This window comes from Chenopodium album, chromosome 1 (genome assembly GCF_948465745.1).
Source record: "Chenopodium album chromosome 1, dcCheAlbu1.1, whole genome shotgun sequence".
NCBI classification, from domain to species: Eukaryota; Viridiplantae; Streptophyta; class Magnoliopsida; order Caryophyllales; family Amaranthaceae; genus Chenopodium; species Chenopodium album.
Window position 1 is genome coordinate 50,254,519 of NC_137834.1, and position 15,462 is coordinate 50,269,980.

The 15,462-nt window shown below is 45.9% G+C and overlaps 1 protein-coding gene across 1 annotated transcript; it reads left to right on the top strand.

Moving 5' to 3' along the window:
- The first annotated feature begins 1,031 nt into the window (after positions 1 to 1,031).
- Positions 1,032 to 1,625, top strand: LOC145632428 (uncharacterized). Its single transcript, XM_081684808.1, has one exon. The coding sequence runs from the start codon at positions 1,032 to 1,034 to the stop codon at positions 1,623 to 1,625; it is 594 nt and encodes a 197-aa protein (XP_081540934.1).
- Positions 1,626 to 15,462: the final 13,837 nt, after the last annotated feature.

Here is a 15,462-nt window from a genome sequence, read left to right on the forward strand (position 1 = left end):
GCTCCTGCTGAAGAATGGAAGGATCTATTCAAAGGGAAGCTCAATGCAAAAGGGACCTCTTTGTCTTTCATTGCCCCTGAGATCAGAGATGGAAAATCGATTGCTAAGCTTAGCTCTGTTGATATTTGTGAGGGCAACAAAAAATGGGGTAATGCTCTTATCTTTTATGTTGTTGGTTACTCTCCCACTATTTCTGCAGTTCATAAGTTTATTGCTAATAATTGCAGTAACATTGCTAAACCAGACATATTTTGGCATGATGAGGGTTATTTTATAATCAATCTGAAATCTAATTATGATAAGAAAGCTATTTTATGTTCTGGTCCTCACATGTTCTTTGGTAAGCCAGCCATTGTTAAAGCATGGTCTGACAAATTTGATTTCCATGCTGAAATATTGAGAACTGTCCCTCTATGGATTAAGCTTCCTAATTTGCCACTAAAGTGCTGGGGAGCTGAAACTCTAAGCAGAATTGGTAGCCTACATGGTGTTCCAGTCTGTGCTGATGAGTGTACCTCTAGACAGCTAAGGGTTTTGTTTGCTAGGCTTCTTGTTGAAATTGATGCTACTAAGGCTCTACCTAGCTCTGTGTGGGTTGAGAGTCCTGCTGGTGAATTGATTGAGATCACAGTGCATTATGAGTGGACCCCTACTTTTTGTAAGAAATGTGATAAGGTTGGGCATGATTGTTCCAAGCCTCAACCTATTTAAAAGAAGTAAACAGGTGATCCAAAGACCACTCAAACTCAGGCTAATAAAGTCTGGGTTCCTAATAAGATTATAAAGGTGACTGCTGAGGTTACTCAGGTTCCTGCTCCTGTTAAGGAAGTTACACCACCCCCTCAGACTTAGAGCAATGATGATTGGCAAATTCCTGGCAAGAAATCCAAGAAAAAAGCCAACAGACAAATCAATTTCCATGTCTCTAGTTCTAATGTTTATCAACCTTTGACTTTGGATATTGATGGTGTTGAAATTGCAGATAATGCTAATGAACCTAACGAGGGTGATGGGAATCCCCCTCTAGGGTCATGATAGTTCTCTCATGGAACATTAGAGGTCTTAATGACCCTGAGAAGGTGGCTGCTGTTAGAAAGCTACTTTCTGATCAGAAGTGTGATGTTCTTTGCCTTATTGAAACTAAAGTAAAACAGCATAATTTTGTCAAACTTCAGAGGAAATTTGGGGTTGCTTGGACTTGGTTTGCTAACTATGCTAATTCTCCAAGGGGTAGGATTTGGATAGGTTTGAAAGCTGATCTTTTCAATCTAACTGTTCTTTCTTCACAAGAGCAGTTAGTTCATTGTTTGATCACCACAAAAGATCTGCAAACTCAGATTTTCATTACTTTTGTGTATGGGTTACATACTGTTCAGGATAGGCTTCCTCTATGGGCTGGTCTTAGGCAGTTGACTGGTATCTCTGGAGCTTGGTTATGTGCTGGTGATTTTAACTCTATTCTATCTTGTGTTGATAGAATTAATGGGGCTCTGGTTACTGATTATGAAACCATGGATTTTCAGAGCTTTGTTAATGATTTGGCTTTGACTGAAATTAAGAGTAAGGGTTCCTTCTTCTCTTGGTGTAACAAAGCTCATAATGGTCCTATGACTTGTTTAGGGTAATTTTACCCCGCCACGTGGTCCAACCAGAGGATGACACGTGTCAGCTTCAGGTTGGTCCAAAATGGACCAATCTATGCCTGACACGTATCACTCCAGAAATTAAGGGAAAAAGGCGGCCTTCAGGCCCAAATCCCGAGAAAGCCGCAAAGCGGCGCAGCCCACCAATGATTAGGGTTCAGTGACTTAATCAGGGGCACAAATCCCAAAGACCCTATAAATAGGGAGATGTCCCTCGTTTTGAGGGCACGTTTTGACCATTTATTACACCTGCATTCTCTCACATCAGAGAAAGACCTGAGCTTGGAATCCGAGCAGATACCCACCTTAATTTCCGTTCTCTTTATTCTTTTTCAAGTTATTAACTTGACCGTCGGAGGCGGAACTCCAACCCCCCAGAGTCTCCGTTATTTTGCAGGTACAGCTCACCCGGATCAGACTTCGTGTTGTAACTCTCCCAAGGGACAAAAACACCCAAAACATTTGGCGCCGTCTGTGGGGAGAGTACCTTGAAGATGGTTCAAGAGTCTTTACCACCTTCTAACCGTCTGGGTGAAGACCCAGAAGTCTTTACAGACAATGAGGATGAAGATCCTCAAGTCGAAACCTTTACAGCCGAAGACGGCTCTCTCAGAATCAAGCGCATCCGGCCCAGAGACACTCTGGAGCGGGGTGCCTCCCAGGCGGGTACAAGCCGACCCTCAGGGCAGCCAGAAGGGGAAACCCGAGACAAACTCATGAGATTCATGACAAGTTTCAAGGGTAAAATTAAAGAGCTGATCACCCAAAGCCAGGCTGGCCCAAGTAAAGGTCAGTCGGCAAAGAAGACTCCTCTGGAGAAGGGGAAGTCAGTTAGAGACCGGCAGCCCACTCCTCATCCAAAGGAGAAGGCAGCCGGGACTATTGATTGGTAAAAAATTCTCCTTCCTAAGAGGAACAACAACAACACCCGCCGGACTTAGCAGCCGGTGGGAAGCAAAAAATCAATTCTCGATGCCCGGGAGATCATAAACCGGAAGAGAAACCAATCGCTGTCTAAGTCGGCTTCAACGTCGAACTTTCCAGATAGCTTCAACAACATTTCTGCAGGGAGTGCACCCTCCTTGCATGAGAGCCAGACAGGCGGTAATACCGTCCATTATGGCCCTCACATGATTGGAGCTGTACCGTACGTGCCTACTCAGGTCTACGGACAGTATCCCCCTCACTTCATGCAGCCGACTCTCTTTGGAGGTCAGGCGGCATATCAAAATGTCCAGCCATTGGACTGGTAGCTCCGTCTGGTGAACAACCTTCTGCGTTCACCCGAGAGATAACCGAGGCGGCACAGCCGGCCAAGGTTAAGAATGTGTTGGTGGGTACCTATGATGGTACTACCAACCCGGAAGATCACCTTATGGCATACACCAACCTCATGTATTTACAGGGGTTGGATGATGCCACTTGGTGTCGATGCTTCCCGGCTACATTAAAGGGCATTGCCCAACAATAGTTTGGCAACTTGCCAGCCTGGTCCATTGACAATTTTAGGAAGCTTGCCTTCCTATTTGCTTCCAACTTCTCAATGAACATCCCTACTAAGAAAACAAGCCTTGACTTGAGCACTGTTATGCAGGGAGAGAGAGAAGGGATGCGCTCATATGTCAGGCGGTTCAATCTGATCAGAATTCAGATTCAAGGACTGTCTGACGAGGTAGCTTTTAAAGACTTCTTCAAGGGTCTGAGAGACGGGTCGACTTTTAAGTTCGACCTAGTCAGAAAAGGGGCTTCCACCTTACAGGAAACCCTGAGGGAGGCGGAAAGTTACATTCAAGCTACCAATCTCTGCTCGCCCGGTAGCCAATCGGACTCAAAGAAGTCCGACAAGCAGAAAGACAGCCAGTCTGCTCAGCCGGCCAAAAATAAAAAAGAGAGCAAGAAAAGAAAAGAAATCTGGGCGGTTAATGATTCTGACCAGCCGTCCCAAAAGAAAAAGAAAGAGTTTAAACCGTACGTCCCCAAGTACGAGTTTAATAAAGACTGCAACTCTATCCTCATGGAGGTAAAGGACCGGCTGTCCATTGAAAAGCTGAATCCAATGAAGAGTTATGTTCAGTCACGGAACAAAAATAAATTCTGTCAATTCCATGAGGAGGTTGGCCATGACACCAACGACTGCTTCAGTCTTCAGCGGGCGTTGGACCGTCTGGCTGACAAAGGGCTGTTGAAGTCCTACATTTCTAAGTCCCCAGCCGGGGCAAAAAAGAAAAACAAGGGTCAGACCTCCAAGACTACCCCCAGCCTGCTAGTAGTTCGGATACTGACAAGGATCCGGTCTACACTATAGCAGGCGGGTTCTCATGTGGTCTCCCTACCATCCGAAGCACCAAGAGCCATCTTCGAAAGATGGACAAGGATGATGATGAGCAGGCATCTGCAAGCACTTTCTTCCCAAACGTCTTGATCACTGAGAAGGACAGGGGCAGCGTCCGCCGTCCGCATGATGACCCGGTCGCCATTGAATGTAAGGTTGCCAACCAACTGCTTTGAAGAATCCTTATTGACACCGGAAGCTCATCAGACATCATCAACCTCCGGTGCTTGCAAAAGTTGAAATACAACGTCAGCAGCATGCATCCGGTCACCCATCCCTTGGTTGGTTTTGGGGATGGGATGGTCTACCCAGCCGGAAGAATTGACTTACCCATCCGGCTGGGAGAGAAGGGCCAAGGACGACATATTGTCGTCAGATTTTTGGTCGTTGAGGAGTTGACCGCCTACAACATTATCCTTGGACGGCCAACCCTCAACGTAGCCAAGGCAGTAATCATCCCGTTTCTCACGCTCATCAAGTATGAGAGGGATGACGACATTGTTGGTTCCCTGAATGGGGATCAGAAGACGGCCCGAGAGTGCTATCTCTCAGCCGTTAGAGATACTGTGGCCCAAGGCGGCCAGGAACCAATAGACCTTGACAATGTCAAGGATGCCGACCCAGCGCCTGCCCCACCAGCAGCCGAGAAGAAAAGAAAGGCACCTCTGCTGGTGGAGGTGAAGAAAGAGAAAAAATAGCAATCACTGACCGGTGAACGGTCAGATGAGCTCCGCCCCCAACCGGCTGGCGAAAACATTGATCTCGTTCCGGATGACAGCCGTTCAGAACATACTGTAAAGGTGGGGACGGTTTCTCATGCTACCTTGGGTGCAAGCTTACACCTTCTGCTGAAGGAATTCAAAGACATTTTTGCCTTTGAAGTGGAAGAGATTCCAGGCGTTAGCCCGGATCTCGCTGTCCACAAACTCGTCGTGGACCTCAAAAAGAAGCCCATCCGGCAAAAGAAAAAAAACCACGGTGAGGAAAGAAGTCAGGCGGCAGCTGTCGAAGTCAAAAAGCTGCTAGACGCCAGGTTCATTCGGCCTTGTAACTTCCCCGACTGGGTGGCCAATGTGGTTCTTGTTAAGAAACCGAATGGGACCTGGCGCATGTGTGTTGATTACACAGACCTCAACAAGGCGTGTCCAAAGGACAGTTACCCGCTTCCAAAGATCGATAGTCTGGTCGATTCTACAGCCGGTCACGCCTTGATGAGTTTCATGGATGCCTACTCCGGCTTCCATCAGATACCTCTGTGGAAAAAGGATCAAGAGAAGACGGCCTTCGTCACTGATCAGGGGTTATTCTGTTACACTGTGATGCCGTTTGGCTTGAAAAATGCGCCTGCCACTTTCCAACGGATGATTAATACGGTCTTCATTAATCAAATTGGGAGGAATGTGGAGGCGTACATTGATGATATGATAGTCAAATCCAAGCTACAGACGGATCACCTTGCTGATCTCCGAGAAACATTCACCACCCTCAGGCGGCATAAGGTCATGTTGAATCCAAAGAAATGCGTCTTTGGTGTTGAGTCTGGGAAGTTTCTCGGATTCTTGATTGATCAAAGGGGGATAGAGGCTAACCCCGAAAAGATACAGGCGGTGATTGACATGAAGTCACCCCGTTCTGTCAAGGAAGTTCAGAGACTCACCGGTTGTTTGGCCGCCTTGGGGAGGTTCCTCAGCCGGTCAGGCGACAAATGCCTCTACTTCTTCCAAGCAATCAGGAAGAAGACTAGATTTTAATGGGGGGATAATGCTGAGGCGGCGTTCCAGAGGTTGAAAGAGCATTTACATTCTTTACCTAGGTTGGTCAGTCCTTTGCCTGGGGAGACGTTGTACATGTATTTAGCCGTCTCAGATCATGCCCTCAGTGCCGTTCTCCTTGCTGAGCGAGACGGCGTGCAGCTCCCGGTTTACTTCATTAGCCATGTTCTTAAAAATGCTGAACTCCGGTACCCCATGGTTGAAAATTTTGGCCTGGCTTTGTATATGGCATTCAAAAAACTGAAGCCTTACTTTTTGGCACATCCGGTGGTGATTTACATCGACCAGCCACTCAAGCGGCCAATGTCTACCTTGGATTCATCCGGGAGAATGTTGAAATGGGCTATTGAAATGCAAAGCCTTGAAATCACTTACGAACCAAGAAAGGCAGTGAAAGGTCAGGCGTTTGCCGACTTCATTGTTAAAATGACCCGTCCGGTGGCTCCGGATAATCTTGATCAGGTTTGGAAAGTGTACGTAGACGGGAGCTCTACGAAGAACGGCTGTGGTGTAGGCGTAATCTACGAGTCTCCTGAAGGGGACAGATTTGAGTATGCACTACGCTTCAAGTTTCAGGCCTCTAACAATGAGGCGAAATATGAAGCCCTGCTAGCCGGCATTCGCATGTGTAAGGCGACAGGGGCCATGAAAATTGACGCCTACTCTGATTCCCAATTGGTTGTTAGCCAGTACGAGGGAAGCTATGAGGCTACTCATCCGGCTATGATCAAATATCTTTAGGCAGTCATAGAAGAGGCCGGGGCACTTGAGGAATTCCAGGTGAATCAAGTGCCTAGGTCGGAAAACAACTAGGAGGATGCATTGTCAAAACTGGCGTCTTCCGCCTGCCATGATACGCCTCGGTCAGTCTTTTGTGAAGTTCTTGAAAATAGAAGCATCTATGAAGATCCCATTGGAGTTCTAGACCGAAGCTCTACCTGGATGGATGGCATCCGGGCCTATCTTTCAGACGGCACACTTCCTGATTCGCCACAGGAAGCAGCCGTCCTGAAGAAGCGAGCTGCAAGCTTCGAGTTGAGAAACGGAGAACTCTTCAAGGTAGGGTTTCTTAAGCCCCTGTTGAAGTGTGTCACCCCAGAAAAGGGGAAGGAAGTTCTCGAAGACTTGCACTCGGGATTCTGCGCCTCCCACATAGGCGACAGGTCCCTAGCCGTAAGAGCCAGACGACATTACTTTTGGCCCACTCTTGAGGCAGACGCCAAGGAGTTGGTGAAGAAATGTGACAAGTGCCAAAAATTTGGCAAACTCATTCACCGTCCGGCTACTAATCTGACGGCCATCCACAGCCCAATCTCGTTTGCAAAATGGGGCATGGACATTCTAGGTCTTTACACGCCTGCTCCAGGCGGGAAGCGCTACATCTTGGTGGCTGTGGATTATTTCACCAAGTGGGTGGAGGCTGAGGCGGTTAAGAATATCAAGACCTCAGACGTAATTTCCTTCATCCAGAAGAACATTATCACCCGGTATGGGGTACCTATGTCTATGGTGTTTGATAATGGTCCTCAATTTGAGACGCCTCAGCTAAAAACTTGGTTGGGAGATCAGGGGATCTCAAGCTGTTTTGCATCCGTCGGCCGGCCCCAAGCAAACGGCCAAGTTGAAGCCTTCAACAAACTCATCTCAGACGGAATTAAGAAGAAAATAGAAAGAGCCGATGGCTTGTGGGCAGAAGAGTTAATCCATGTCCTATGGGCCATCCGGACAACAGAAAAAGGGGCAACCGGTGAAACCCCATTTCTCATGGTTTACGGTGCTGAAGCCGTCTTGCCCATCGAGCATTACGAGCCGACTCTCAGAGTCATGCTATATGATGAAGAGGCAAACTGGGAAGCAATGCGCCTGGCCTTGGATTCACTCCCAGAACGCAGGGGTAATTCCGCCTTGCGTCATGAGATTTACCGTCTAAGAATGACTAGAGCCTTAAACAAGAAAGTACACAAGTGTCCCTTGAAAGTTGACGACTTGGTGTTACGAAAAATGGAGGCAATCGGTAGGGCCAATGAGCTGGGAAAGCTAACTCCAAATTGGGAAGGCCCCTACCGGATCTATGAAGAAGTAAGAGACGGCACCTACCGCCTGGAAACTCCAGATGGCAGGCGCCTGCCTAGAACTTGGAATGTAGACAATTTGAAAAAGTACTACTTCTGAGAATGTAAGTTTTTTGTAAACAGTCAGTCAATTAATAAAGATTCAGACTTTGTTTGCAAAATTGTTTTGTTGTTTTTTATTATCCGCCTGGGTAATACTCAGACGGATTCTTCATTTACCTAACTAAGTTTGATACTTTAGTAAAGGTTATATTTGCTTGACCGCCTGGGTAATACTCAGATGGATCCTTTGTTTATTTACTTAAGTTTGATACTTGGTATGATTTAATAATTGCCCGTCCGTCTGGGTAATACCCAGACAAGCTTTTTGGTTTAACCAACTAAGTTCGACACTTAGTGTAGATTCACCGATTAAAAACTAAGCACAAAAACTCTTAGTGGCTATACAACCGGTCCTAAACAAGACCAAAGGCTAAAATGGCCGGATGGTTGCTCATTTTATAAAATCGCCTTTCCCAACATGGACAAAGGCGTCCGGCGACACCCCTCCGGGTGAAATCGTCGCAGAGAACAGACTATTTGTCGGTTCTACGTACCTATGCAGACGGCAAAAATTGAATGACCGAATCGGTCAACTCATAGCCGTCTGACCAGAATGATTTTTGAAGAATGATCAAATTACCGAATACCGGATGCCCTGGAGCATCAATCGGTCACCGGCTGAAGTTCTCACTTAGGTTATTTATTCCAAAATTGCACTCTCTATCCCAATTGGGGCAAAAGAGTTGTTCAATGGCTATGAAATCTCTACCAAAACGGACAAACACCATCTGAGTAGTGACTGGAACGCCTGTTGATGTACGACTGTGCAATTGGTTTGGGGCAATCACTACTGTGATTGATTGACTTACAAACGCATCATGCTCTTTGCAGCATCAGACGTTACCAAGTGAATCAACCAACTCCACTTGAAACCAATCACACAGCCGTCCAGGGGCGAGGACAGCAAGGCTTTTGATAAGATAGGCAACAAATCGCCGCATGCTTTTGATTAGTGTGGCAAAAATGAAAAATTAAAATTTGCAAAAATTAAAATTCAGACGCAAAATGATCAAAACCGACTTAGTCGGTGCATTTCATAAAAGTCCACCCAACCAAACGGTTGTAGTGGATTAAATGTTAACCGAACCCCGTCTGGGAGAAAGAGAAATTGTTAATTAACCCGGCTCCTTAGCCGGTAAATACAAATATACTCGGCACGCAGGCCGGAAAAACAAGTTTTGGCATACTGCCGCTGAATAAATAAAAGAAAAGATAAAAAACAGAGATTGGCATACTGCCGCTGAAAGGTCACTTCTTGCCTGCATACGGTGCCTCCTGGTCCTCCTCCTCATCATCTGAGGGTATATCTTGTGCTTCACCCGGACCAGGTAGCTGAGGCGCGGAAGGCTCGTTGTTGGAGTTGACCAAGGCTTCAAAAGAGTCAGGCTCTGGCTCGCCTCTATCCCTTAAGTACACCACGTACTTGGCATAGCTGTGAGCCAATGCCCAGACGCTGTAATCCGCATTTGGGTACAGAGCAGCCCAGGCGATCTTCATACAGGCGTCATTGTCAGCGTCACTTTCAGCAACTAGGCGGTTTTACTCCGCCTCCAGGGTTGCTGCAAAGTTCTTCTAAGCCTGAGCAGCCTCCTTCTCTAGTTTCTCAACCTTGGTCTTCAGGTTGGTGTTCTCTTAAGAAACACCCTGAAGTTTGCCAAGGTCCGTCTGGGCCTTCTTGAGCGCCTCATCAGCCTTTTTGGCGCTCTCATCCGCCTTCTTCCGGGCCTCCTCTACCTTCTTCTGGGCCGTCTCAACATCACTCGCCCGCTGTTTGGCCGCCTCTAGATCCGCCTCCAGCTGCTGGATTCTAGACGCCTGTGTCATTATGATTGCTTTAGTTTCAAGTTCATTTACGATAGTCGAGTGTAAAGCAATATTATCAGCGTCTATGGCGGACTTCTTGGCCCTTTTTACCTCTTCCCGTTTGCGGGAATAAGGACGTTTGAGCCTGTCCACCCGCATCATAGCCTGAAAAAAAGCAAGCGGTGTGAGTATTGTAGGCGGGATAAAACACTTGGAAAAAATAAAATTGAATTGACAAGTTTCTTACCTCAGCCAGAAGGGATAGAATGCGTTCCAAATTTAACGTCTCTATCCAAGGGATGTTGTCTTTATCCCTCTTCCGGACGGCGTCAAGCATGGCCTTGGCATGCTTCAGGAAGTCTGGCCAGCGGGGAGATTGATCTGCACCACAATCAATAGGTGATGAGTGCGAAACTAAGGCAGCACCTATTTGTTGCTGACCGTCTGAAGATGACGTCTGTTGAGAGTGGGATTTCACCCGCAAAGGCCACCCCAGCTCAAGCAGGGATTCAAAAGGGTTCTTACCTTTAGAGCTGGCCAAGCGGGAACCGCCTGCAGGCGTGGTGAACCCCCCGGCTGCTGATAAGGGGTTGACGAGATCAAGGCACAGGCTGCCGCCTATCTTCTCGTTTCGCCCCGCTATCCGCATCTGTTGATTCCCGGCTGAGGCGCCAGGAGTTGAGGCGGAGGTGGATTTTTTATTTTGTTGAGAACGGAGGGGGTCTCCTCCCTAGCCCGTTTGAGTTGTTTCTCAAACGTCTTTTCAACCTCTCCTCCCTGCGAAAATAACCAAGTTAAAGTTAGCATCCGGGAAAAATAATTTTTAAGATTAATTTACGAAAGGGTCAGGCGTTTATTACCTTGGCTTTGACCTCAGCCGCAGCTTTCTCCGCAAGCTCCTTGCGGATGACTGCAGAGGACCGCTTGGGAGTCTTCTCCGTCTGCAACATTTTTAATGCTTCTTCTGCAAAAAGAGAAATTGGTCAATATCATAAATCAATTCCGATAGAAAGATACTACAAACGAATATAAACTCAGGCGCATACGTTTGGTAAACATGTGTCCTAGCTCGCAGGCGGCTAGGAAACACTCGTCCCTGAACCAGGCGCTTTTGGGGATCCAGTTCTTGGGGACCTTTATTGTTTCCCCGGTTAACAAGGTTGCGTCTGTGAGGCCGAAAAAGTCTGCCTCAATGATCTTGTCAAAATCTTCCTCTAGGATCCGGGGAATAGCACACTTCCGGCCCATCAAGTCGGGCTTCTTATTGTACAGACGGAATTCATAATTCTCCTGTCTGCTTGGAGCTAACATCAGGTAGAACCTGTGTTTCCAGCCGTCGAATTTAGAGACCTTGTCCAAGGTCATCATGTATTGGGGATGCGTGGTTAGAGTATACCATGCCCTCCAGCCGCCTGGGCTTCTACTAAGATAATGCATACTAGCAAAAGCCTCTCAGCCGGGGTTAAGCCCCTGGAACTCGCAGGCGGCAACATACCCTAGAATGTTTGTCCAAGAGTTGGGGGTAAGTTGCAAGACTCCGAGGTCGTAGCCTCTCAAAATTTCCTTCACCGCCTGGTGAAGTGGGAAGCGAAGACCAGCCTTGAACGCCGCCTCATAACAGCCGAAATAGTTGTTGGTGTTCTCTTGGTCGTCCTCCCAGGCGATGGTGACATTCTCAGGCGGCACCCGGATCCTATACCTGTCTCCTAGCGGGTGCATTTGAGTAAAATTCTTCAAGTTTTCCTCCATTTGGTTCCGGTCCTTGGAGGAGACGTGAATGTTGAAGGGATCGTCCTTCTCGTTCCATTTTTTCCTTTCTTCCTCCTCGCTATCCTGAAGCGGGGGTAAATCGTCACTGCTCTCAAAGGTAGAGGCGGAGCTGTCGCTCTCCGTCTCCTCCTCATTTTGGGTCAAGGGGGCAGAGACGGCCTCATCGCCGCCTTGGTCACATTTTTCCAAAAAGGAATCAACGGGAGTTGAGGGGGCGCGCGGAGGGGATCTCTCCAGAGCCGTCTGGTCTCCCTGACTAGACGTTTCTCCCTCAGGCGTTTGGCCGCCTGAACCTTCGCTTCTGTAATTTAGATCAGTTGCCGTCTGCATTGTCTGAGCCATTGTGTCCTACACAGACACATAACTGGTCAGAATCCAAGGCAAAAGGTGGTCCCAACACCCCGAGACGGCACTCCCAGTCCTAGACTCAGCCGTCCCTGGTGACCGGCTGGACTCTAACCTAGGCTGTGCCGTGTGTGTTGGTGATGCATCCATTTATTGCAAGAAATATGTACAAGCGGTGAAAAAAGAAAAAGAGCTGAGAGAGGCAGAGACGGTACCTTTTGATGTAATATCTGGAACTAGGCGGGTCCGGCTGGGTCGATGGAAAACGAGCTTTCCTGCTTGCGCCTGACTCAAACGGATGACTTCTGCTCTCTCAAAGTTCTCTCTCTAGAAAATTTTTTGTAAACGTACAAAATTATGAGGGTAAACGGCTATATATAGAGGGTAAATATGGGGGCATTCTCATAATTTACTCTGAAGGTGAACGGTTACTCTTTAATGGTAAAATTACCGCCAATCGGAGCGTGACACGTGTCACAAATGCCACGTGGCGTACCACGTCACATCTGTGAGGGGCAAATGTTTAGGGTAATTTTACCCCGCCACGTGGTCCAACCAGAGGATAACACGTGTTAGCTTCAGGTTGGTCCAAAGTGGACCAATCTATGCCTGACACGTGTCACTCCAGAAATTAAGGGAAAAAGGCGGCCTTCAGGCACAAATCCCGAGAAAGCCGCAAAGCGGCGCAGCCCACCAATGATTAGGGTTCAGTGACCTAATCAGGGGCACAAATCCCAAAGACCCTATAAATATGGAGATGTCCCTCGTTTTGAGGGCACATTTTGACCATTTATTACACCTGCATTCTCTCACATCAGAGAAAGACCTGAGCTTGGAATCCGAGCAGATACCCACCTAAACTTCCTTTCTCTTTATTCTTTTTCAAGTTACTAACTTGACCGTCGGAGGCGGAACTCCAACCCCCCGGAGTCTCCGTTATTTTGCAGGTACAACTCAGCCGGATCAGACTTCGTGTTGTAACTCTCCCGAGGGACAAAAACACCCAAAACAGGACTTATTCCAGAATTGATAGAGGTATTGTTAACCAAGATTGGATGGATATTTATGGGCATGTTGAAGCTATTTACTTGCCCCCCTCTCTCTCTGATCACAATCATATTCTCTTTGATATCTTTCATTCTCAGCCTGCCAAAGGGAGACCTTTTGGGTTCCTTAACTGTCTTGCTGATCATGACAGTTTTCTAGATATTGTGGATTCTGCTTGGCAATGTTCTTTTCCTAGTAATGCAATGCATAAGGTTTGGTCTAAACTTAAACAAGTTAAGACTGCTCTTAAGACTATGAACATTGAGAAATTTGGTAATGTTTCTGAGAAGGTTGAAGCTGCTCAAAATGCTCTAACTGATATTCATCAGCAGATTATAAATGATGTAAACAATGTTGATTTGCACTCTAAGGAGTTAGAAGCTATTCAAATTGTTAAATACTGGATTAATGTTCAAGAAAGTATTTACAGGCAGAAATCCAGAGTGGATTGGCTTCAGCTTGGTGATAGTAACAACAAATATATTTTTGCTATTATGAAACAAAGACAAGGCAGGAATAGGATTGATACTCTTTTTACTAGTGATGGCACTTTACTGAAAACCCCTGCTGCTATTGAAGAAGGAATCACTAGTTTTTATAAAGCACTTCTTGGTTCCAATGCTGATTCCCTCCCTAGGGTTGATCTTAGCACTGCGAGAAGAGGTGCTCAGCTTTCTATGGATTCTCAATAGTCTCTTATTGCTCCTATTTCCATTGAGGAAATTAACTTAGCCTTGAAAGATATTGATAGCTCAAAAGCTCCTGGAATTGATGGGTTTAACTCTCACTTCTTCAAGAAAACTTGGGATGTTGTGAAAAATGATGTTTATGCTGGTGTTATGGAGTTTTTCAATACTGGTGTTATGTTGAGACAATGGAACTACACAACTGTAACCTTAGTTCCTAAGGTTCAGAATCCTTCCCTTGTTAAAGATTTTAGGCCAATTGCTTGCTGTTCTGTTCTTTATAAGCTTATTTCTAAAATCATTACTTCAAGGCTTGCAAATGTGATTTCTGAGGTGATTGATTGCTCTCAAGCTGGGTTTATCCTAGGGAAGCATATTGGTGACAATATCTTATTAGCCACTAAGCTTATTAAAGGATATGGGAATAAGTTCCTTTCTCCCAGGTGCATGTTGAAGATTGATCTAAAAAAAGCTTATGACTTTTGAATGGGGCTTTCTAAAGACTGTTATGTCTCAGATTGGTTTTCCTAACCAATTTATTGCCTGGATTATGGCTTGTTTGTCTTCTGTCTCTTTCTCTATTTTGATCAATGGTGTCCCTTCCAATCCATTCCCGACAAAGAAGGGTTTTAGGCAAGGTGATCCCATGTCTCCCTTTCTCTTTGCCATTGGAATGGAGAATCTCTCCAGATGTCTTTCTGAGCTTCAGTTGAATCCTGATTTTAACTATAACCCTAGGTGTGAGAAGATAGGGTTGACCCATCTTATGTTTGCTGATGATTTGTTGTTGTTCTCTAGAGCAGATGCTCAATTTGTTTCTTTGCTTTTTCAAGCTTTCTCTAAGTTTTCTGAAGCTTCTGGTTTATCAGCTAACTTAGATAAAAGTAAGGTGTATTTTGGTGGGATTCTTGATTCTGAGCAGCATGAGCTGAGAGATTTGATTAGGGTTGCTCCTGGTACTATCCCATTTAAGTACTTAGGGGTTCCTCTTTCTTCTAAAAAGTTGACCATTGCTCAATGCAAGCCCCTTGTTGATAAAGTGACTGTTAGGATTAATGGTTGGTCTGCTAGGCACCTCTCCTTTGCTGGTAGGCTCCAATTAGTCAAGAGTGTTCTGTTTGGCATACAAACTTATTGGGCTCAAATCTTCATTCTACCTAAAAAGATCCTAAGAGAAATTGAAGCTAGATTTAAAGCTTTCATTTGGACTGGGAAAGCTAATCCCTCAAAGAAATCCCTTGTCTCTTGGTCTCAAGTTTGTCTCCCAAAAGTTAGTGGTGGCTGGAACCTTCTTTCTCTTCCTGAGTGGAATGTTGCTGCTATCTCCAGACTTCTCTGGGATCTTGCTCATAAAGCTGATAACTTATGGGTGAAATGGTTTCATACTTACTATTTCAAAGATAAACCTTGGTGGAATAAACCTGCTCCCAGGAGATGTTCTTGGGTGCTTAGTAGAATTCTGAAATGTAGAACTGTTATTGATAATATTGGTGGTTGGGATGCTGTCAAACAAGGTGGTAAAATCAAGATTAAGAAGATCTATTTGAAGGTTATGACTCAAGCTCCCAAAGTCCTAGGGAGAAGACTCTTTTGCAATAATTCTACCACCCCTAAGAGCTTATTCATTCTCTGGCTTTCTGTTAGGAACAGATTACTCACAAAAGATAGATTGAGTTCATGGAATATGCAATGTGATCCTATTTGTTTCCTGTGTAATTTGCATCCTGAGTCAATTGAGCATCTATTCTTTGAATGCAGTTTTACTAAGGTCATTTGGGAAAGAATTTTTGCTATTTTTGGGTGCAACAGGTCTATTTTAAGCTTTGATGCTGAAGTTATGTGGGTTTCTAAAATCTACAGGAAGGATAGAGCTAAAAACAGACTGTTAGG